Source organism: Siniperca chuatsi, linkage group LG14, assembly GCF_020085105.1.
Source record: "Siniperca chuatsi isolate FFG_IHB_CAS linkage group LG14, ASM2008510v1, whole genome shotgun sequence".
Lineage (NCBI taxonomy): Eukaryota > Metazoa > Chordata > Actinopteri > Centrarchiformes > Sinipercidae > Siniperca > Siniperca chuatsi.
Genome location: NC_058055.1, coordinates 4,392,067 through 4,417,670, shown reverse-complemented (window position 1 = coordinate 4,417,670; position 25,604 = coordinate 4,392,067). Strand labels below are relative to the sequence as shown.

At 40.6% G+C, this 25,604-nt stretch overlaps 1 protein-coding gene across 8 annotated transcripts in view; it reads left to right on the top strand.

Annotated features, from left to right (window-relative positions):
• The first annotated feature begins 3,889 nt into the window (after positions 1 to 3,889).
• Positions 3,890 to 25,604, top strand: part of usp25 (ubiquitin specific peptidase 25) — a 39,394-nt gene continuing 17,679 nt past the window's right edge. For 4 of the 8 annotated variants that reach the window (XM_044222506.1, XM_044222505.1, XM_044222504.1 and 1 more), the window contains exons 1-10: positions 3,891 to 4,140; positions 11,081 to 11,158; positions 12,346 to 12,490; positions 12,845 to 12,968; positions 14,745 to 14,907; positions 18,544 to 18,630; positions 21,376 to 21,513; positions 23,371 to 23,447; positions 23,644 to 23,717; positions 24,447 to 24,598. In XM_044222506.1, the coding sequence (XP_044078441.1) occupies positions 4,099 to 4,140; positions 11,081 to 11,158; positions 12,346 to 12,490; positions 12,845 to 12,968; positions 14,745 to 14,907; positions 18,544 to 18,630; positions 21,376 to 21,513; positions 23,371 to 23,447; positions 23,644 to 23,717; positions 24,447 to 24,598 (1,080 nt within the window). In that variant the 5' untranslated portion in view covers positions 3,891 to 4,098. Of the gene's footprint in view, positions 4,141 to 11,080; positions 11,159 to 12,345; positions 12,491 to 12,844; positions 12,969 to 14,744; positions 14,908 to 18,543; positions 18,631 to 19,882; positions 19,933 to 21,375; positions 21,514 to 23,370; positions 23,448 to 23,643; positions 23,718 to 24,446; positions 24,599 to 25,604 lie in introns of those variants that run through there. The other 4 variants (XM_044222503.1, XM_044222508.1, XM_044222507.1 and 1 more) reach the window with 4 other exon arrangements.

The following is a 25,604-nucleotide window of genomic DNA, read 5'->3' as shown; positions in this document are numbered from 1 at the left end:
TGGAAATTTAACATCAAATTTGAATCACAATATACAGTATGTGCACAGGAACATGTAGGACCTGTATGTTAAGAAATGAGACAAATGTATCAGTTGTATCTATTCAGCAGGATACAATCTGTATCCATTTTATCGCGTTAACAAGTACTGCCATTTTACTCCCTTGTTCATGAAATTGCATGAAATATACATGTTCAAAACAGTACTTTTGTAATGAATATAGTTTATCTTGTGATTTGTTATGAACACTGATTTTCTAAATTTACATTGTATTTGTGATGGATTACTGAATCAGACGGAGAGCAGGGGGATTTTAAATGTCCTGGTGTCAGTGAAGCTATTATCACACAGCCCTCAGGCTCACTTTCAGGATCCGTTTTGATCTTCAACAAACAAGTCTGAGCTCTTTATATCAGCTTGTCAGTCAAGGATCTATTCAGACTGCTGCGGCTACTGTTTGACTTTGCCAATTGATTCATCAACTTATTTTCTGATTGGTTTCCTGACAGCTTCCCAGATTCTCTGACTGATAGCTCTACCTCCTGCCTTGAGGTCAACTGTGTGATGTGTCTGCTCAGACAAGAAGGCTGTTTTAAGGGGTGTTCTGGGTGCTTAAGGTAACCTTCAGACACTCTGGTGGTCAGTCAATATTTCAGCATGCTGCACATAGAAGTATAAAATATTGATTAAGGTGCAGTGCTGAAAATTGGAAACACACTTTGTGATTTATAATGCTACTTGATTTACCAAGTGGAATCATTTTCATTTTTCATTTCCTTTTGCACATTCCTGCTGCTGCTGTGTGGGTCTGTCATTATGCAAGCAGGCGCTCCAAAGGAGGATGTTGCCATCTGCTGGAAAAAGCCTGAATGACAACATTGAAAAGCTAATGTTTGTACTGAATAAAGCATTAAGGCTATGGGAAAATAATGTATTGATATCTACTATATGTTTGTGCATAAAAATGTCAAATGGCACTCAGCATGATTTTAATAACCATTCTTATTTATTCTTTTGTAATGAAAATGCAAAATATATCCTGATGAAACCTTCCTTCATAACGTCCCTGTTGTTGTTGCTAAATCCTTCCCCCAATAACACCACAAAGTTCCGACTATTCCCATTAATATTTATATGTACTAGTTAGATGACACAGTTCATGTTAACAAAGCATGCTGACTGCTTCAGTTATAACTGTTACAACAATGCTATTCCTGAACATCTAAAGGATGACCCAGTTCTGTGTAAGAGGACTGTTCTCTTCCAACTTGCACTGAATTAATCACAGCTGACAGATTTGAATGCCCAGTGTTTGGAAGTTGGAGTTATATTATCTGTCTGAATAATTAGGCTAAAAATTGGACAACTGAATTTAGTCCATTTATCCATAAATGACAAAACCTGCGTTGTTTAACTAATGAAACCTAATGTCAGACTCCAGCACTTACACACTGTCAACAGAATAGCCAGACACAGTAATGATTCTGGGCTTCACACACTGTAAAGCTGGTAGAGGTCAAGAGTGGTGAGAAGTTACTGTGACTAGATAAATGATCAAAGCTGTCCCTAAAATGGACACACTTGGAATTTGGTATATGCTCAGTGGCTCAGATATCGCCGCAAGCTTCAAAGCGGAGTTGCAAACTGCTTTTGATGTGTTGATAACACAGGTGGGCCAAAACACGATGGCATTCAGACTTTTAAAATGGCTTCTAGCACATGGTGGTCACTCATGTTAAACTTGAGAAAGGAATTTACATTGGATTCAGTGTGAAATGCCTATAATCATTTTCACCTCCTGCTTATTTATTTGTAAACAGTAGTTGTGGAGGAAGTGTTCAGACCCTTTACTTAAGTAAAAGTATCAATACCACAGTGTGACAATACTCCATTATGAGTAAAAGTCCTGCATTTAAAGTTTTACTCAAGTAAAAGAACATAAATACCATCAGCTAAATGCAATTAAAGTATCAAAAATAGAAAGAAGCAGAAAGAAGTGTTTCAATATATTGAATTTTTATCACTTATGTGTTAACATGTAAACAGTGTTTTAATGTTAGCTGATCAAGGTGGTGCGTATTTTAACTATTTTATATTATGACCATATTGTGTTTCTTTCTTTAAATAAATTCTAAAAAAAATCTGTCAGCCTAGTTGGATTATTTTAATCTGCTTCTGTCAGAAATCAGCTTGTTCCAAGAACCTTTTAGAAGTGAGTGTGAGAATCTTAGAAGAAGACAGTACTTTAGAATCAAGAACAATTTCACCTGATTCTACAAACTCCACATTTCCATATTAAACCAAATGTGTTTAAATTGTAAACCTGTTCAATATCAATGGCATGGAACTTCCACAAGTTTGTGCTGTTGTTATAGCACCTTCTGGAGGCCAAATGATAGCCCTTACCTTAAAGGAGCTAAAGATAAAGAGCAAGAGGGAACAGTTGAGCATTTCAGTGTAGGTATAGTGAAAGGCACATGCTATAGGGTTGTAGAAGCCTTTATCTGGCTCAAGCAAAACTATACTGAACAAACATAGATGAAGTTGAAGGAAATCAAACCTATATCAACCCTTAAGCAGACACTTATTCATGCAAGGGCTTTTTGTAAAAAGATGGGGGGGCAATCAGAAAATAACTCAGTCGAACCCCTAAATACAGTATAATTGCCTCTCCTTTCTTCTCGCTGCTGTCATGTTGCTAATATTTCATGGCTAAGGATATTTAGAATTGAAATACTGACATAGTCTCAGTATCACCTGAGAGTGACTGACATTTCTTATGTGAAATCAAACCATCAAATCATTCTATACATTGTGAATACAAAATGAAGCAAGAACCAGTTGCAGTTAATTCCCAATTATACCTCCAATTACTTGTGATGTCTATTATAATAACTCACTGGGTCAAATCTCTTTGAATTTTGGTATATATTTCTAATATTATAATAAGAATATGTTGACTTATTGAATACTTTGCTTCTTCTGCATTGAATCCATTGTGTATAGCATCCAGTTTTTAAGGATATGTTGCAGAAATCCTTTTCCCAGAATGTCAATTCACAGGAAAGTGAACAACCACAAACAAAATACTAAGGGCGCCTTGAGAATTTGGTGCATAAGAAGAACAAACAATATACACTACCTGCAGAGTTGTTTATAAAATATTTATGTAATGTAAATATTTATATTAGCCAAAATATTTAATATTATTTTTTTAATACACCTTTCACAAATGTCTTGTCTGTAGAATGTAAAGCAGTACTCATAAAGCCTTGTTCAGTGTCTTTATAGAATATTAGGATTATATCTGCATGCACTTAGGTTTATGGGACTTAGACATAAAATTGACTGAATGTGTTTGATTCTCATTGTTCCCATTACACTCAAATATACCAAAACAGCATATATCCATAGCTGGAAAACTATTGCATGCATGGTTTAAATAAGTATGCAGTACCCATTTTAAATGGGTGCTGCATACTTATTCAGAACAGAAACGCTAAGGGATCACAAACAGAGTCAAATAATAAAAGTACAAAAAATTACACAAAATATTAAAGGTACTACATAAGGCCTACATTTGCTTGTTATCTCTTTCATATTATCCTAAATAAAATTGTTTGCATTTGCAACTGTTGGGTTTCCTTTAAAATGGAATGTGATTTTTTGCCAAAAATAATTCTCAGGTTTATAAGATAGTAATGTTTAGACGTGTTCATGTTAAGGTCATGAAGATCAAACAGCACATGTTCATAACGTAACACAAATCCAGGAAGGATGTTGTAAATAATAAAATCACAAATATCGGGTCAAAATCTTGTTATTCTTATTTTTTATCCATGATTTCCAAAAGCCTGACCCGTGACGTAATGCAATTCAGACAGACGTGAGTAATCGAGCCCAGATTTTTAGCAGGGCAGAGCAATGTTTTCATGCCTGCTGTCGACCTGCGCTAGTCACTCTGCCATGGCACCCATTATGTCGCTGATTAAGGAGGAGACATCGTAGCTCCGTGTTTTAATTCGCTTTAGTGAAAAGTATCCAGTGCGTTTTGCTACTCCTGGTTTGAATTTAATCACATTTATTTCTGAACCCGCCATGACCGTGGAGCAGAATGTCCTCCAGCAGCATTCTCAGAAGGTAAGCTTACAGAAGCGAACTTGGTGGCTAGCTAACTTTAGCCTAAGCTAACTGTTTAGCTACATAGTTTTAGGGCACAAAGTACTTGCAGAGTCGGCTAGCCAGCTCCTTGGTCAATTAGGTTAATCTTGAATTGTCTATTATTAGGGTTACCACCCATCCGTTGGTAAGGACCCGTTTGTAAATCGCGAGTAAATTTGTCTAAGTTAGGCCTGACGTTATCCTAGCGCAAGGCGTTATCCAACATTTTGCTAGCTGTTAACGTTAGCCAACGCTAGCTAACAGTACCACGTAAAGTTAAGTTAGGTTAAACCTTGCCGTTGTTTGTGTAAGTTGTGTAACGCAAAGTTATCGTTCGCTAGCGGTTCACATGCATTGATACGGACGATACTTCCCATGGCAATGTTAGCATTCAAAGCTAACTGTGTCGTCAATTGAAATAAACAAGGCCAAGTGGCAGTGACAGATTTAACGTTAGTGTCCTCATAGTATTGGGTCAGTACATCTTTTATTTTCACCAGGCGCTTTGCTGAAGACATTTCATGATGTAACCATAGGTTACCACCAAGGATAAGGTTTGGAGAAGTGGATACTCCGTGTTTATGTGTGCAAATGTTTCCTAGGTTACTCATCACATATCTACGGTATCTGATAGCTTTGTTTACAAAGCATAGCCAGCAGCGAAGGTAGAATCACAGCCGAGCATTGATGCTTGGCGGAGATTGAGTAACGTTAGCCAGATAGCAAGCCAAGTGTGTGATGGTTAATAACGGAGAAGGCACATGATTAGGTTACATTTGATCTAACTGTGTTTACGAAATTGCATTAAGGGTTGATTCCGTTGCTTAGGCTCATAGTTATGGGATTTACTTTGTGACCACCATGCCCTGCATAGCTCTAGTTAGTTATGTAACCACTTTACTGATGTTGCTAAAACGTATGCTAGATGTTTGCTCTGCTAGTCCAAATGAAAATAAATAATTATTTTGCGTAAGAGTTACGTAATCGCAATCATGTTTTACCACACTGCATGAAAGGCAGTAGTTCGGCTCTGCAGCATAGGCCTACTATGTTAAACCAAATCTGACATAGCTCACTTACCTAACAAACATAAGCAAGCAGTGTGAGGGAATAAGCATTGCCAAAAAATAAATACTTAATATGTTGATGACTCAAACGTAAAAGTAGCAGTGTAACACAAACCCTATTATGCAGTCTGACCTTTTCAGGGGCTGAAATGCAACCATGATTAACAACAATGACTGTAAAGACAGGCTTAAATTGTCTAATACTTTTAGAGTAAGTTTAGTCCACTATACATGATGTCACATTTGTAAATAAAGAAACACCCTTTCTTAGCTTTTATACGAACCAGTTTTATAGTAGTCAGCATACAAAGCTGTTCAGGTCTGTTTTTGTTTTGACAATGCATGAGTGTGTGTTGGGATTGAGTTATTGTTATTACAGTTGTGGTCCATCATTAGCGTGTTTCATGAGAGCAGGGTGTGGTGCAGGTTTTTGTGTAGTGAGATGGGGTCATGTTGAAGGACTTCTGATCTTGTCTGTGCAATTTGTTTTTGTTTGCAACTCCTTCACATGCACATACAAAGCAGCCGTGATAACCTGATAGTAGATTCACTGGGAATGCCCCAGTCTGTAACCTGCTGTAAAGCCTCAAAGTTGTTCCCTGTGCCATGCAGATTATTCTGTGGTGTTATTTACAAGCTGCCTCTTAATGGCTGGTGACCAGTGTGACTAACAGCCATGCCAGACATGTCACATGGAGATGAGAATTATGTGTGTGTGTCTGAGTAACTGCTCTTGTGGTTGACTTGGCCCAAATCTATCACAGGTGTAACTTCCCTCACACTTCACTGACCCTGCCATCCTCCCTGCCAAAAAACCTGTATCCATCAGTCTCTGACAGTCACCAAAACACACTGTCATCTTCATGTTTACTTGTCTCCAGTGGTTGAAACATTGCAGTGCAATGAATTCCTTTAGTAATGGAGCTCTTTAGGATCTCCCCACTGCAAACACAGGCAGCCATCATAACAATACTGACCTGCTGTAATTGGAGCCTTTGGGAAAAGCTGTGTTACAAATATTGATCAAAACCCTTTGAAGTCCTGAAAGAAGAGTGCCAACGAGGCCCTGTATTAATGTATCATGATAGTTTGTAGTTTGTATTTCTTGTAAGTCAGTCCTGATTGTCAGGCTTCCACTGTAATATTTGTCATTCTCTACAGTGACATGTCAGATAAGTCAGAGTAGCACTTCCTCTATAAGGTTGGTAGAGAACAGCGTCATATTGTCATCTACCAGTCTATTGCTGTGACCTAACATGCTACATGAATATTAAGCTCACTGCTGAGTTGTGTGTTCTTGTCTAGTAAACCGTGAGCATGGTCACAGACAAATTGGGTTTAGTACATTATTTGTATGCTGTTACTCAACAAAGGCATGAACTTTCTTTTCACTTTCTCCAGTGACACTGTGAAAACATTTGCCCATGGGGTTAAATAAAGCACTTTTGCTTTCAAAAGCTCACAGAAAATCATGTAGCTGATAGCAGCGTTGGGAGTCAGGTCTAAAACCAGGTACAGAACAGCTTTCCCAGGGCTGGAAGAATTAAGTGCCTTACTTCAGAATACTACAGTAGGACAGATGCTGTTCTGATGTCTTTAACTGAGTTGTCAGTGCTCCGTTCCAGTACTTAGTTTGTTGTGATGATGATAAATATTCTTCAAGAAGTTAATTTGTTTTTTTTTAAATTCACATTTACTAGAGATCAGTTTAATAGTAGTCCCTCTGAGCTAGTATCTTCAAATAATTAATGGAAAATCATTTTGATTGGTTTCCGTCCAGTGTGTTACTTCTGAATTTATAATGAGTTAATCTACTGTATATATTAAATATTGTAGCACTGCACATACATTTTTAATCACAAAAAAATTAGAGACTCCAATTTCTTTCCAAGGCACACAATAATCTGAAAATACTTGCAGTGCACATCGTTTTGGGTGCATGACTGACGGTTCTATATAACTTTCATTTATTAAACCTACAGTTATTCAGATATATTGTTAAGGGTGTGCCGGCCAAAAGGGGTAAGACAAACATCCTTTGTGATCAACACCTTTTCTGTTTTAAAACAAAGTCCTCCCAAATTAGATTTTTGCCTACCTGAAATTAAACTCTATACTTTTTATTGTGCATGTATGATGTCATTTTGTGCAGGGTTGTGCACTCCAAAGTTTGCTGTTTGTTCTGACAACTGTTTTTTTACATCAAAATTGTAAAAGAAATAATAAAAATTAAAATTTTATACATTTGATATCATATCTTATGTGCATCAGCTGTGTTTACCCACTTTCCCCCACTGCCAGCCAACTCGCATTTTAGGGTTTGAACACAGACGTGTAATTTCCAAATCACTACACTGTTAAGTTGTAACCCTGACAGCAAGTAATGTGTTGCAGAATGTGGTTGGAGGTAATGAAGGGGATTCATTTGACATCACTGTAAGCAAAATGTGTATGTGGCAATTTGGTATCAAGCCATGTTCACACTTAGGCCGATTAGAGAGTTCTTTTCCCAGATCTGAGGCCATTTTCTTTGACAGTTGAGTACTTTTGGTGAGTTGTGATATCTGATGTTTAATTAAAGTGCAGTCCAGATTTGTTCACCTTATCATTTTACATTCATAGTGCAGATCCATACACTGCACAAGAGCACAGCACAAAACACATGTTGGATGAAAGCCTGCATTATTTGTTTGGTGTTGGTGCTTTATGGCATGTCATGCTCCCAAGCATGACTGGTTTTCATTGCCTTTTGTGTAGTAACCGTAGCAACGAAATTGACTTTTTGATCCACCGGCCAAGGGGACTGGTAGATGCAAAAATCCACTGTATATTTTTTACAGGCCAAAATTATAAATTGCCTTTTTACATACATTTTTTCAGTACATTTCATTGAGATAATAAGTTAAGTTGAATACAAACAAAAATTTGAAGCAAAATTATTTTAATTTATTGATCAAAGGTTACTCAATTCAAGCCTGAATACAACTCAACAAGTCTTGATCTCAAAATGTGCTATTAAATGTACATAGGGATCAAACAGGACTTTCACACAGGAGACTGGGGTTCATTGCCCATGATAAACCAATGTGGATTGTTTTAAGGAAGTAGTTTCTAACTCAAACCATGATCTTTTCCTAAACCTAACCACACTGTGACCGTCACTTGAAATGTTTCTCAGCAAGCTTTATTTTGAAAGTCCAACCAGACATCTATATTTATTATTGTTAATTTGACCGCGGAATGAGAACATGTTGAAAACGTGACAATGCCACGGTGGACCGGCTTGTGTATTACATGCTTGGGCGTGAGACCGGGTTGCAGCAGCAGACCGGCGGCAAGTGATAGTTTAGCGGAGTATCTGATGTCCAGTACGGTAAACAGTGCCGCAAAACTTGGAGCGCTTGAGATGGTCAGTTTTGTGGCACTGTTTAAACGCGCACACATATGGGTGTGTGTGTGTGTGTGTGTAAAACTCCAACACAGACAGCAGTGGACAGAAGCAGTGTGCCCGTAAATGACACCAAAATGCATTAGAGACTCTCAGCACAGTTTGTTATTACATGACTATCTTGGTACAAACATTTACCCGCCAGTGTGGCAGATAGCCTTCAGAGATTTACTCGCCAAACGGAAAATCTACCCGCATTTGGCGCTTGGCGGGTGTTAATTTCGGACCCTGTTAAAAGTGTTTAAAAATGTCAGTGATGTAGATAGTGTACAGTTGCCGTGGATGTGTTTTGTCCAATCAATCTATGGTGTGTGAAAACAACTTCAGAATCAGAAATACTTTATTGATCCCCGAGAGGAAACTCTTTCGTTACAGCTGCTCACTATCACATCAATGCACACTTGAGAATAGAAGGAATAGAAGTACTAAGCAAATCAAAATATAATATGCCATAATAGAGGTAATATAAATGAAGTACAAAGTGGATATAGGTATAAAAGCTAAAATAAGGTGCAGCAGTTATTCCGAAACCAGTGAAGATCCTTTCGAACTGACACTCTTATTTGTTGCCTGCTGCACCTGTGAAAGCAGTCACAAAGAAGTCTGTGTTCCTCTCACTCAAGACTTAAGACTTCTGCCATGGACGCTGACACTAAGTGCACTCCCCATTATATATAGTGTATTTATTCAAGCCGTGCATTGCAGGTTAGGTGTCTGTGGTAAGGCAATGCAGTGCAGCTGGGTTTGACATCAGCAGGTCATCAGACTTTGGTGAACTCATTAGTAGGGACAGGAATTGACCCATCCGATTAGATACTGTATCGGTTCTTCAAGTTCATACTGGATATGTTCACATTAGAATTTATACCATTGTGATTTGACATTAGGATTGTTTTGTAATTAATGGTTACTTTTAATGCAGTTGATACTGATGCTTAATACAGGTCAGAGTTTCCAAGTCTATGTAGAGGGTGAAGCACCAGGGTGCCTTCTTTTTTCCCTTTCAGCTTTTACCTCTGGATGGTGTTGAGCCAGATGCAGTCAAATGTTGGTTCTATAGAATGTGACTTTGCCATGACTATGGATATTAATGGTTATCAATGTTTAGTTAAACACTGTTGTTTTTCTACTTGATCAAGAATTATCAACTGACAATGTTGGTGCAACATTATTTGTGCATCCCCACAATATTGGTTCCATATGTATAGATGTTTAGAGCAGCTGACCCTCCATACAGAATGGTTAACAGCACTGTGCATACCACGTAGGGCTGCACGATATGGTAAAAAAAAATATTGCAATTATTTTGACAGATATTATGATTGCGATATGATTCACAATTAGTGGGAATGATCAGTTTTGCATCACAATTTCCATTTTCACTGAAAAAACTATTAAAATCACGATGATGTGACATTTGTTGGGGTCTGTACCAAGCAAACAAGTTTTCTTACATCTGCAGAACAAGATTTTTACGCCAGGGCATCTCTGCAGCACTTCATTACAATGCTGTTTTGTCACACATTTGACCTTTTTATCAAAAAATTGCAGCTTCTACGATTTGGATATTGCACTTGGACATATTTCAATAATATTTCGATTAATTATGCAGCTCTAATTACCACAAGTAATCATGACCAAGGCCTGTGATGCAGCATGCCACTTTTAATATTCAAAATAAATTGATGATGATAATGATGATGATAATAATAATAATAATTCTTAATAAAACAAAGAAAATACTGAAGCTTCCCATGTAGCCTTAGATAGAGATAGTGATTTTACTGTACCTTTCTTTATTCACCTGGCTGTCACTCTGAGTGTGTATTAGCCTTATGAGTAAGTTTGTTGTTGATTTAGTTGAAAGGTTGGCTTTCTTCACCCTTAAGTGGGAAACGCACTGCCGCTGCAGCGTGGCATAGGACGCGCATCAAGTGACGCCCCAAGCTGTGCAGCGTGTCAACAACCGTCCCTGCTCATCCATCGATCTATACCATAGACTGTATATGTTTGTATTATATACAGTGTATATATATATATAGTCAATGATCTACACACACATACAAAACAGATTTTTTTTCATGGAAAAAAGCGGTTGTTCAAGGGCGACAACACTGAAAATAGGACAATGGCATGAAGTTCATATTGGATATGTCCACAAGCGCCGGCGCGTGCCCAGCCACCACCGGTGTGGGGGGTTGTACGTAGAAAATATTAGGGGCGGCTGTTTTGATGTACACCATTCGGTGTCTTTTTGCCTTTACAGTTGTGGTTCCTTGGCATTGTGGTTTTTTTTTTTTTTTGTTTGTTTGTTTTTAGAACATGGTCTAAACTCTTGCTCCATCTCTGTCATTATGTTCTGCTCTGAACTGCCTTGTATCCTCTATACTTTTCCCTTCAATAGCACCAGCAGACGCTACTAAACCAGTTGAGGGAGGTCACGGGCACCACAGACGTTCAGCTGCTTCAGCAGGCACTGCAGGTACGTCATGAAACACATGCATTGCAAATAGGGCTGCGACTATTGATTGACTTTCATTATCAAGTAATCTCTCGATCATTAATCAATTTGTTGTTTGGTCCATAAAATGGTTTCTGTTTCCCAAAGCCCAAGGTGACGTCCTCAAATGTCTCGTTTTGCCCACAAACCAAAGATATTCAGTTTACCATCAGAGAGGACTAAAGAAACCAGAAAATATTCACATTTAGAGAAGCTGAAATCAGAGAATTTGGACATTTCTGTAAATATGACTCAAAACGATGAATCCATTATCAAAATAGTTGGCGATTAATTTTAGAGTTGACAACTAATCGATTAATCAACTTATAGTTGCAGCTGTAATTGCAAACCCTAATATCAGAACTGATACATAAACAGATGGGGGATTAAAGGAAAAACCTAAATAAAAGAATGGCGAAACAAATCAAATGCAGGTGCTTCCGTGCACCAATGCTCACTGAATGGTTTGGTAAGGATGAAAATGATGTGAATTAAATGATACAGACTTTACAGTCACCAGATCTCAACCCAGTTTCACACCTATGGAAGATTTTGGACCACCATCTCTGTTTGTTTTTCTTTAAATGAGGGAATATCATGTGGTGGAATGATGTTCATCCCTCCAATAGAGTTCCACAGACTTGGCAACGAGCCCTGAAGCTGTTCTGGAGGCTCGTGGTGGCCTGACTCCATACTAAGATGCTTCATGTTGGTTTTTCCTTTAATTTGTCATCCATCTGTTCTCTTGCTGTTTGTCTTTGTCTCTCTTTCAAATACTCACACACACACACACATTCAGATATTACCTAAGGCAGACCCTCCGCTCTTACAGAAGCATCATCATATATTCCCTGTAAGACCCATTTCATGTAAGAGACAGGTGGGAAGCTTTTCTACCTCAAACCCATGATTGATGCATTCATATGAAACTGCTGGCACAGGTTGATCTCTGATCATCGGTTATAAACCATACAATTACACAGTTTTACATTAGATAAACACCAAATATAGTTTTTGCTTCCACTTTGTCGATCTTCTTTTTTAGATGAGCCGTTGTATTCCTCAACTATTGTTGGCATGAGTTATCTATGTTCTAGAGTGTCCTTGCTAATTATTTTCCTGTGTTCATACCCAGCTGACATAAGCCTTAACAAACATTGATGCTTCAGGTGAGCAATGGAGACCTGGCCGAGGCTGTGGCATTTCTGACAGAGAAGAACGCCAAGGTTCCTCAGCAAGATGAGACAACCTACTATCAGACGTCCCAGGTGGCCAGCGACAGATATATCAGTGTGGGCAGCCAGGCAGACACAAGTGAGCAGCTTACTTAAACTTTTACCACAGAAGTTCCAGAGACCTCACAGGGATGATTAAAAGAAAGGGAAACACAAGCTCGGTTTACAGTTTTATAAGAGAAGATCTCAATTTAAGTAATCAATTCCCCAACCATGTTTTAGCTTTGTCAATATGGATTATTGTATATACTGTGATAGCAACAAACATCATACGTAATTAACAGTAGTTCCTTAAAGAAAATGTGAAAAAAACTAAAGGGTTTTGAATGCTTCCCTAAACTGTATAGAGTATAAACCATGAAGGTAAAATTGGTGTTACTGCAAACCAAATTACCGTCTGTGTGTCTGTGTGTCTGTGTGTCTGTGTGTGCAGATGTTATTGACCTGACTGGAGACGATAAAGATGACCTGCAGAGGGCTATCGCCCTCAGCCTGGAGGAGTCCAACCGGGCGTTCAGGGAGACCGGCATCACTGATGAGGAGCAGGCCATCAGCAGGTGGGCTCAACAGCATTACTGACTGACAACAAATATGCCAAGAAATTCTGCACTCAACAGCTGACCAAACAGTTAAAAAACAGTTTGCACCAAGCCCTGGATGAATATCCGCACTTAGCACCTACATTGTCTCCATCTTTGCCCAGGCTGTGATGAAAATATATCCTGCATACATTTGTGTTTTGCAGTGCTGTATTGTTGATCTGTAGGGGGGGGGGCAAGACCCCTTTTATAATCAGGGATGTCCCGAGCTGATCCTAAGGATCTGTATCAAGGCCGATCCGGGCATATTTGAATGGGTCGGTGTCGACTAAAATAAAGCCGATCAAAATCCGATCCTTTCTTTACTGAACTCTACTGTGTTTTGCTCACCTCAGCCTGCTAGTGTTGCTGCGCTGCTCTCCTTAATGACAGCCGAGCTCTACACTGCGAGCAGTTCTCTCCATGTGAGTGAAAATTAGAGTGTGTGAAAGGTAAAAATGATTTGGTCGCACCAGTGATTGACTCTTTTGTGACACCCGGGTCTGCAAAAATACACAGATTCGCTAAACTCTGACGCTAAGGAATCTGTAATCTCTCCTCTCTCCTATTAGCAAAGAGCCGTGTACAAAACATTCCAGCAGCAGCTTCTCATTTTTGTCGCTCTTTAACGTTCAGTGAGTAACATGATGGCAACATTAAACGTGGCTGTCGTCGGGTTTATGCGCTCTCTGTAGCCGGCGTCTGTACTCTGCCACACCTGTACTCAAGACTGTTCATGGGGTACTGGCAGATACCCAATATTGAAGGACTTGGATCAGGGCCAAAAAACTTGATCGAAACATCCCTAATTGTATTAAATATAACAAGGTCAGATCAGATCACACACAGTTTCCATATAATAGTTACATGTAGCAGCACATCATTTCTGTCAAAGAGATAAGTAAACTGTGTTAAACAAGCTTTCCAACAGTCATGAAAGAATTTTAAATTTGGGTCTTCAATATTTTGGACATTCCCAGACTAGGTTTGAGGTTTAATGTCATTTGAACAAGGGCACATTTCAGAGGAATAATATAGGAATGAAAAATTTGAAAAATCACCACTTTAACCCCTTTTAGGAGTCATATTTTTTGCTTTCATCCACCGTCCAAGGTATTGCTAATGGTCACCTACCTTGTAATAAATGTGATTAATTTATTATGTCCTGATAAAGGAGAATAAAAGCCTTATGAACATTACATTTTAAATCACAACCGTTAATATCAAGTATGATATGACTTGACTGAAGCACAATACTAAGGAGCCGCAATGAGATAAGCCCCTCTAACGGCTAACTATGTCGAAGTTTATACAGAGACATGTCGCTTTGGAGAAATGCTTTTGAACTGTGTATTTCAATAGAAGGATGTAACTTCAATCAGGAGGGGAGCATTGTGACGCAGCTTTGTATTTTTGTACAAGATGAAGAATGAGATGAAAGAAGTTTGAAAATAGCACTTCACTTAGGAGATACAGTGCAGGATAAACTGCAACGGGGGAGCCGGTGAGTGACAAGCCGTCCAGGAAAACTAATCTGCACCCCCTACTGTGAAATGAACATAAAAAAATCTTAAGAAGTTGAATTGTACATAAAGCAGGTTAATCCCTCTACCCCCAGTGGGTTCAACTGGACCTTTTCAAAGGTACTGGGGAGATAGATCTAGCAGTGCTGAGATCATTGGGTAGGGGAAAAATAAGTTATTATCCTTTTTAATTGAATTTGTTTGTGTTTTTCTTGTTGTTTTTATTTTTTAGAGTTTTGGAGGCCAGCATAGCAGAGAACAAGGCAAGTCTGAAACGTACCCACACAGAAGTATGGAGCGATTCACCCAACCCGCATGACAGGAAGAGGATAGACAACTCCCCTGTGGGGCTAAAAAATGTTGGCAATACCTGCTGGTTCAGTGCTGTCATACAGGTGGGCACACACACATACACACTGATGGTCCAAAGGCATTGTCTGAAATTCGAGAAAATTACACAAATTAAATTGAACCCTTTTCTTAAGAGCTTTCTTATAGACTTTTTTTCTGATTGTGCTCTAAAATTCCTCTTGTTTGTCAGCTTTACTTTTTGCTACTTTACTTTTGCATTTCTTGTGTGTGTTCCTGTTTGGCTCTTGTAATTGTAATGATGCAGAAAATCAACGCTTTAATCCGGTGCAGTCATCCTCAGTAGTAGTGGATAAGTGGAGAGTCATCTAAATGTTTATATGCTGGAAAATACTGGAAATGTTTGAAGATTTTAGGCCAGCTGTCACAAAGGCTTAGTTTTCTGTATGCTGGTGGAGTCAGTGGTAGAATGTGACCTGATCTGAAATATGCCAGATGAACACTGGATACACCATCACATGGCGCCTGGCTCCTGTGTGTAATGTAACCCCCACCCTTGAGAAGAAGGCCATGCTTGAACCTGACCCCACTGCACTTGGTACAAGAACAGGAGTAACAGCTCTCTTTTCCTAACAAGATATCCAAATCTTAACAACTTTTATGTTCACTTTCACATACAAAACAGAAATTAAACATCACGACATTAAAGAAGTGAGTGTAAATGGTTCTTGTTATTGTCACTGGTGTGAAAAGTTAAACATCCTGGGCCCCAATGTATGCAGTTTTTGTTACATGTAACAAAATCACACCAAACTGAGTTTGATATTCTGGCAAGTAAATGTGATTTTGCCTGATTATGTAAAACATTCCATAATGCGTGAACCACATAACGCTGTCTTATATTTTGACCAAAGTTTTGTTCATCAAGTCATTATAATTAAATTGCTCAGAATTAGAAATTGCTCAGCTGTTCCTTTTTTATTTTTAAAAATTTTTTAAAAATTTTTATTCTGATGCGTCACCATCTCTCCCTCTCTGACTCAACGGCTCTCCCTCTCCTTTCTTCCTCGCCTTGATGCGCCTGTTACCGAACACTAAATATGCCAGCGAAGTGTAAATTCAATCCAGCATGGCTGGAAATTGATCTTTTTATAGCAATTGGCTTTTGACTGCTCTGTTTTATACCAACTGCTGACTCCTCACTCCTCCTAACCAGCAGCAAGCAATCAACAACTGCTAAAAACAAGGCTTACCTAGTCTGTCATAGGCCACATTTTGGCCTTTGTTGTGGCTCAAAAACTGACATCCATTGAAACATTTGGTCTCAACTTGAACCGGAGCATCCATCCATCCATCCATCCATCTTCTTCCGCTTATCCGGGGCCGGGTCGCGGGGGCAGCAGTCTAAGCAGAGACTCCCAGACTTCCTTCGCCCCAGACACTTCCTCCAGCTCCTCCGGGGGGATCCCGAGGCGTTCCCAGGCCAGCCGAGAGACATAGTCCCTCCAGCGTGTCCTGGGTCTTCCCGGGCCGCCTCCCGGTGGGACATGCCCAGAACACCTCCCGAGGGAGGCGTCCAGGAGGCATCCGGATCAGATGCCCTAGCCACCTCAGCTGGCTCCTCTCGACGTGGAGGAGCAGCGGCTCTACTCGAGCTCCCCGTGTGACTGAGCTCCTCACCCTATCTCTAAGGGAGCGCCCAGCCACTCGGCGGAGGAAGCCCATTTCGGCCGCTTGTATCCGCGATCTTGTCCTTTCGGTCACTACCCAAAGCTCATGACCATAGGTGAGGGCAGGAGCGTGGATGACCCGATAAATCGAGAGCTTTGTCTTTCGACTCAGCTCCTTCTTTACCACAACGGTCCGATACAGCGCCCGCATCACTGCAGACGCTGCACCGATCCGCCTGTCAATCTCACGCTCCATCCGTCCCTCACTCGTGAACAAGACCCCGAGATACTTAAACTCCTCCACTTGGGGCAAGGACTCCCCACCCACGCGAAGAGAGCAAACCACCTTTTTCCGGTCAAGAACCATGGCCTCAGATTTGGAAGAGCTGATTCTCATCCCAGCTGCTTCACACTCGGCTGCAAACCGTCCCAGTGCATGCTGCAGGTCCTGGTTTGAAGAAGCCATCAGAACGACATCATCTGCAAACAGCAGAGATGAGATCCTGTGGTTCCCAAACCGGACACCCTCCGCCCCCTGACTGCGCCTAGAAATTCTGTCCATATAAATTATGAACAGAACCGGTGACAAAGGGCAGCCCTGGCGGAGTCCAACATGCACCGGGAACAGGTCTGACTTACTGCCGGCAATGCGAACACAGCTCCTGCTCCGTTATACAGGGACCGGACAGCCCTTAGCAAAGGGCCCCGGACCCCATACTCCCAGAGCACTCCCCACAAAGCGCCCGGGGCACACGGTCGAATGCCTTCTCCAGATCCACAAAGCACATGTGGACTGGTTGGGCAAACTCCCATGAACCCTCGAGCACCCGATGGAGAGTATAGAGCTGGTCCAGTGTTCCACGACCGGGACGAAAACCACTCTGCTCCTCCTGAATCCGAGGTTCGACTATCGGATCGAATTCTCCTCTCCAGTACCCTGGAATAGACCTTACCGGGAGGCTGAGAAGTGTGATCCCTCTGTGATTGGAACACACCCTCCGGTCCCCCTTCTTATACAGAGGGACCACCACCCCGGTCTGCCAGTCCAGAGGCACTGTCCCAGATCACGCCACGCGATGTTGCAGAGACGTGTCAGCCAAGACAGTCCCACAACATCCAGAGACTTAAGATACTCAGGACGGATCTCATCCACCCCGGAAGCCTTGCCACCAGGAGCTTGCCAACAACCTCAGTGACTTCGGCCAGGGTGATGGATGAGTCCGCCTCCGGGTCCCCAGCCTCCGCTTCCTCTTCGGAAGACGCGTGACAGCGGGATTGAGGAGATCCTCAAAGTATTCCTTCCACCGTCCGACAACATCCCCAGTCGAGGTCAACAGCTCTCCACCCGCACCGCACAAGGTGTTGGTGAAGCACTGCTTCCCCCTCCTGAGCCGTCGGACGGTTTGCCAGAATTTCTTTGAGGCCGACCGATAGTCCTCCTCCATGGCCTCTCCGAACCTCTCCCAGTCCTGAGTTTTTGCCTCTGTGACCGCACGGGCTGCAGCACGCTTAGCCTGCCGGTACCTGTCAGCTGCCTCGGGAGTCCCACGAGCCAACAAGGCCCGATAGGACTCCTTCTTCAGCCTGACGGCAACCCTTACTTCCGGCGTCCACCAGGACCGGAGCATCTGCAGATTAATTCCATACCCAATATGTTATGATCCAGTACAGTTAGACACAATACGAGATGAATAAATTGCTGTTTTTGTTAGCTTCGCGCTATCTTGACTGGAAAAGAGCCTGCTCTATGTTGTAGCTATACGTCTGCACGGTCACCATATTGAAGAGGTCAAGATCCGCTAGTAAACAAATACAATGTGCGTCCTCGATCAGCTACCGCAATCAGCAACTAGAAAGCATTAATCCAGATCGATCTGAGCATCCCTAGTCTCAAGGCATGTTATGCTTGTTGGTGAGCAAGGCCTCTGTACATTTAGACAACACTAGATTTTTCACTGCATTTAATCATGGTTGCTCTCTGACATGAAACGATGTATGTGGACCAAGGCTGTCTTATCATTGGATGTTACTAACATGTCTTTATCCCTCAAGTCTCTGTTCAACCTGCTGGAGTTCCAGAGGCTAGTGCTCAACTACTCACCGCCAGCCAGAGTCCACGACCTGCCTCGCAACCAGAAGGTAAAGACCCCACCTTTCTTCCCAGGTTCTTGACAGAGGAAAATGAAACAGCAATAACAAAGTCAGTGTGTGATGTCTTTTAATGCTTTTTATTTCAGTTGCCTGTGTGTGTGCAATCTCACACCAGCTCTGTTTATATCATAGCTGTCCTTCTGTAGCCTATCACAGCTAGCAGTGCTTTAGCTCAGAGGGTTTGACCCTCATGGAGCTGTGAGCCACCAGTCAGCAACTGTGTGATCTTGCCCTAAGACCACAGCAGCTTAGCATTTTGCCCCTGATAGTTCACGTAACTCACTGCTAGTGTGAAATGTTTGATAAAACCTCTATATTTCTCCACCAGGACAGAAATGAATATGCAGAGAGTGTGTTTTGATTATTCCTGGAGTGTTTCAAATTTGAGATAATCAGATTTGTCTAGCCACAGTAACCACTGCATTGGCAGAATAGTTCTCAGCATGTTTTTGTTTGTCCATATTTTCCCTACAGAGTGCTCACTATAGGGTTAGCAGCCTGTTGCTAATCTGGTCTAAGCCTCTGCTGTGAAAGCGTGGTTTGGGGCAGTCATCTCTTTATATCAGTTCTCTCGGTCCTAATCACTGACCTTTTACTTTAGCAGTATGAGACTGCTGGAGCTTAGAATCTAATCTTTACATCAGCATCCCTGACTCACTAGCACAGAAAAATAAGTGTGTTGTTATTATGCACTGCTAAGTCATGTTACAGCTGTCTCTCACTGACATAATCTCTCTAAGTTGTATATATTGACATATGGTGATATTGCACAACTTAAAGGTGAAGACTACAGAAAAACATGGATTTACAACTACTTTGTTGTTAAAAGTGACACATTTCAGTCGATGGCCTTCTATGGTACTCAAATGACTCTAAAGTATATTTAAATAGAGGAAGTATGGGGGGAAAAAAAGCATATTTACACATAAATCTGTCATGGAATTTCTTATGTTACATGTGTAAGAGCCACACCTGTAAGCTATTTCCCCTAGGCCTCATATGTAGAGATATGGTCAACAGATAAGAGACAGAAACATGGCTATAGTCACTTAGGAGTCACTTACAATCCTACAAAGGAACTGTCCTCTGTATGTTCTCTGCCATAGTTCACTATACTGTCTCTTGCCGGTTCAGGCTAGGTAGGAAAACATCTCGCTTACAGGCAGGGACGTTACTTAGGCCACCCCAAGGTCACTGATAGCAGCTCTTGCCTTTTTCCTGACAGAGACACTAGAGTATTTGCCTGAGGACTGCATTACTGATGCCCCGTTAACTCAAGTATGACCGTAGGTGAGATTTACTGTTTATCCTCCAATAGGAGAAGCACACATGTTTAGGCTAAAGGTTCCTAACCTTGTAAGGGAAACACGGTAGACACTATATGGCCAGTAAATGGATAAATATTGTGGAACAGGAAGAGATCTTCAGACTCAGTTTCGGCACTGCATTGGTTTCACCTTGTACTGCTGATATCACTGTCTTCTCGGCCGAGCCTCATTAAACATTGCTGTGTAAGACATCCAGAGTCTCCTGAAATCTTCTTCATCTTTTCCATCACAAAATCCTTTGTAGCCATGAATGAGATTTGTATATGGTCATGTGGTTTTAAATCAAATTACAGAATTGTAGGGTTGGGTTCCGAGAGCCGGTTCCATTTTGGATCCAGTTCCTGGTCAGCAAAGTATGTTAAGCTCTGCCGATAACAAATTACTTCTCAAACCTTTTATTTGTCCTTGTTATTTTTGTTACTAGCAAAGACCAATGTTGAAAACATGCAGGTAACTCATCTCATTTTCAAGTTCTAGCTACAGGTTGTGAAGATTAATTGGGCTAACTTAATTCACGTTAATGTTGATTAATTTAGTAGCTACCACTAAAAACTGTAGTATTTCTGGCTTCTCACCCAACAACAGGTGGTCACAGATCTAAACTGAATCTCTGAGTTGTAGTTATTTATAACTTTTAGTTATTGCGAATGATGAAAGCCTATAATGAGATTTGATAAAGGAGTTGAAAGGGTTCAGATTCGATAAAATGCTATCGAACCCCAATCCTACTGAACTGGTAGTCAGGCGAGTGGTGTTACTGGTGTTGCATGTAGGTGACATCAAATTTTATCCACTATAGCTAGTACCGAAGCTCAAAACACACCCCATAAGTGTTTCCTATTATGAAAATATTTGTATAAAAAACTTTTTAAAAATGAGAGAACTCACAACTGATTGAGAAAATGAGAATATCGTATATTCAAAACATAAGAGCACAAAAACACTATAAACTAATTGGTAAATCTTCATTCAAGCCCACTGGGATTAAACATTAAAAGTAAAAAAATTCAAAATGCTTTCACTGGTTTACAAATAAATTGACATTAACACCTCTTAGCTGTTAAGCTTAACTACATTGCTACCTTAAAAGATAAGGCAGGTGATATTTTATATTTTTGTTAATGTAAATAAATTCCCTGAAAAGACCACAACTAACAATGTGTTAGTGTGTCTTATACTACTTTCCAATGTCCTCAGCCTGTCTGTGGTCCCAAACACAGTTGTTCTTACTGAAGATGTAAATCTGTAAGAACGGTCATTTCCGAAAACAGCTGGGCACTGCAGTACTTAGCAAACAGTAAACAGTAGCAAAGCATTTATTGGGGAATATTTTCAGTTTCCCTCTGAACACTGATTTTGACTGAAGTTTGATTCACTAAATTGTTGATTGTGTTACTCTGACCAGGAGCACAGGAACCTGCCCTTCATGCAGGAGCTGAGGAACCTCTTCTCCCTTATGGTGGGGTCCAAGAGGAAATATGTGGATCCGTCACGAGCTGTGGAAATCCTGAAAGATGCCTTTAAGTCCAGTGAGTCGCAGCAGGTAAGCCTCTTTCTCCCATGACCTGTTCGGCATAATAACATTCACTTAGTACAGTACAGTACTTAGGCAGTACTCCTACTGATGAAATCAAAGAGACAGCAAATTTTACCCCAGATAGCATCCATAATGTTCAGTGGGAAACACATGGCTTCACATTGCTGTTTTGACCTGGTAGATGCTGAGATGCTCAGGAAAGTAGTAACAACATTGAAGTTGTCCACTTGCCTACTTGACCCAATTCCAACCTCTTTTTTCAAAAATGTTTTCAATTTAGTGTCTTAAGAGGTCCTAACAATTATTAATCACTTACTAATCAATTGGTCTTCATGCAATTAAATAGTTTCCAGAACTCAAACAATAAATTCTAAATGTTTCAGTATGGGTTTTGGCCTTATCATAGTACAGAGACAGTCATTTCCAGTAAAAGTAATTGATGATAAATAAATCTAGATGTCAATTAACTTTTAGTTTATTACTACTTGAACTCAGTGCAGTAAATATTTGTACTGTCTTATTATCAGCTTGTCATTCATTTGTAAAACACTTTTTTGAATTTCACTAACCAGTATGAATGCTGGTGCTATGCAAATAAGGTTTGATTGATTTGGTGAAGCACTACATGCTAGTAGGTGGAGTTATCCCCTCTCTCCCATTCGCATATTTATCCCTCCTTGTGTTTACACCAAAGGCCAGATGAGGATTCCAGTCAGTATGTGCAAGTGGCAAATGTTAGCTGCTTGCTAAACCACAAAACAATGGCTTTGAATACACTTTTTAAAACATACTGTAGCTTTACAGACAGACCTTTTTGTAATTTATTATTAAATTGTGTTTTATTGATTAGTTATTCCTTTGTCTATATCTTTTTTGTTTTGTAAAGATGTTTCTAACTATTATTACTTACTATTACTTACTTATTACTATTTTGAAATGTTGCATTCAAATTGTTTATTATACTTCCTGAGACTTATGGGTTATATACTCATTACAAATAGTGTAAAGTGTACATTAGTGCATTTCCTTTTTTAAAATAGTTTTCATTACTACATGGATGTTTCAGTCAATTTGGCAGTTACCGTCATACTTAGGAAATGTGAATAGTTCCTGTAGAAACATCTGTGTGTGTTGATATCATTCATTCTTTTTTTGTCCTATAGAAAATAAGCACTTCTTTGCTGTTTGTACATACCAGAAATATTTAATACCCTTTATCCCTTTGTTGTGCCTAGTCATTTCAACCTCAGGCTTGACTGCTCAATTTCATATTAGTTCTACTGACTTAGCTCTATTGAATCCAAGACACTTAACCCCTCCTGTCTATAACTATTAATCCTCAAACCCACATCATCCCCTCTGATCTCTGAAAAAAATAATATTGACTAGTAATTAACTGTTTTGTGCATATATCCTATAATGTGACGTACACATGTCAAATGTTTAAAACTGTTCTGTTCTTCTCCTTACATAAACTAAGCCAGTGTCTCCGCGGAGGTTAACTGAGGTCAGCCTTATGTCCTCTGTACTCATCAGTCACATCACTACTATGTGTATTAGTCGGGTTGGATAGGCATTGACCTGAATCACTGGCTGACATTGAAGTCTATGAGAGAGTGGCCTCATGGCATGCAGCTTCCTTTTGAAGCTCAGCAATCAGTGAACTCTCCGCTAAGACCAGTCATCTCATATCCAAAGCTCAGTGTATATCAGCAGATGACAGACATGGCATTAATTTGACTGATTGGACTTTCTTGCTTGTAGGTGCAGTTAAGTCCTGTAGTTTGACTCTGTGACCTCCATGTCCCAAAGGCAATCCTGTAATTGATAATTCTGTATATATCACTGTGCTTTCCTCAACAGCAGGATGTGAGCGAGTTCACCCACAAGCTGCTGGACTGGCTGGAGGACGCCTTCCAGATGAAGGCTGAAGAAGACAGGTAACCACAGCTCTTTATATCCACAGGTCACTATTGAAAGAATGGACATACAGTAGACAAATGCTTGTTGGTGTTAATGGACAGCACATTTTAAAGTAGAGTCAAATGTACATTGTTTATATGTAAGTGAATCAGAGATGCCTCCTGTAAACAACTTTGGCCTGTGTTTTAGATCACCACCTTTTTTTGCTTTCAGGGAGGGTGAGAAGCCAAAGAACCCCATGGTGGAGCTTTTTTATGGTCGCTTCCTTGCTGTGGGTGTCCTGGAAGGTGAGATTAGGTGTTCAATTAAAACCAATAAAGAGAAAAGGTGAGGGGTAGCTAAAGAATCACAGAGAGATAAAGCATTAGCATGGTTTGATTGCAGCATCCAGAAAGCAAGCAAGTCCTTGCCCCTAGTAATGAAAGGTGACCTTGTCTTAATGAGACGTGGTCCATGTAAAAGAGGAGAGTGGTTGCATTGATCGTGGAAGACCTTGATGGCTGATTGACATTGCGCTTATTATGCATGACAATACTGGCCCAGAGCCACCAAAAGCTGGGCCAGTGGACTCTGCTGCTCATAATATGACCTTAATGCCTCATCTGCATGTCAGCTAGCAACTCCTCTCTTTTTTTTCTGGACTTCTCATCAGTAGTTGATGCAGGGAGGTCTGTGCAGCTGTTTAATGATGAGTGAGTGACTGCTGAACAAGTGAAAATCAGCTTGGATGCAAATGAGTGTGAAATGGCCCGTTATTGCTTTTTCTTTCACGCTCTTTGCCTTTCTAACTCTTCTTTCACGCCTGGCGCTGCTTTGACCTATGTATGTGAAATGATGCGCTCTCTCTCTTTCTCTCTCACATGGTGATGACACAGCTCTAAGTGATTAACAAAAAGGGGACTCAACTACCTCCTTAAGGTCAAACCTAACCCTCTTTCGGTTAGGTCAGCAATTTTGGCCTTTTATTAATTATCAGTACTCATCTGTTTGTCTATTGTATGTGTGTAATTCCCCAGGTAAAAAATTTGAAAACACAGAGATGTTTGGGCAGTACCCCCTGCAGGTGAATGGCTTCAAGGATCTCCATGAATGTCTTGAGGCAGCAATGATTGAGGGTGAGATCGAGTCCCTGCACTCAGCAGAGAACTCTGCCAGGTCTGGACAAGAGGTCAGTTTGAGAAGTTATACAAAATAAAATGAATAAAGTTTGTTTTCATCCTCTGATGTTTATGCATCAACATAATGCATGCAACACATGCATCAAGTAATATAAAGATATAGTTTGTGCTCCATAGAAATATACATTCAATCTTTTTACAAAACAACTATCAGTCACCATCTATCAGTAGCACCTAAGAGAAGACAATTAGGTTAAATCATTTGGGTGTGTGTGGTGGATCCTCTCCAAAGGGTTGACCTCCTTGCCCTTATGTGACACCTGTGCTATTCTGAGTTTGACCTCTGGTTAGCTGTAACCCTGCCTACGCTGTCCCACAGCAGCTGGGAGCAGCTAATTACCAGGCCAGTACACAGATGAGTATAGCATCCAGCCCTCTGGAAAAGCACCAGCCATCAACACAAGGGAGGGAGGGAGCACTGGAGACAGAGCAGGAGTGACACTCCATCCACATCATATAGGAATACAGGAAAACTGTTAGCAGAGGTGGTAAGGGTGAAATTACAAATTAGTTAGGTGATGACATCACAATGTGCTTATTTAATTTGAGATGAATATATACAGGGCTCTACAGCGCAAGCATCTCACTCACAACCACGAGTGAAAATTAGAGTGTGGGAATGTGACTGAGTACCTAGGGATGCCCCCGAAACCTGGTTCTAAATTTGTTTGAAAATATGGTTTTGGTGCAATTTATGGTCGCACAAGCAGCCTCTCCTCTGCTCTGTGTCGGTGCTTGACCGAGGGCGGGGATGAGCTCCTTCACCACACACACACATATACACAGAGCGGACAGTAGAGCAGAGAAACTGCGGAAGAGAAATTAACCCAGGTGAAGTAAAGGATATCACTCGAGCTAACGACAACTATGCTTGTTACTGTAAGTGCAATAAAACCTCTGCAAGTAAAAATCCAATAAGAGTGATTTATCACAACACCTGTTAAACAAGCATATACTTGCAGAAAAATGTTCTCCTATCATCAGTTAGGGCTGTCA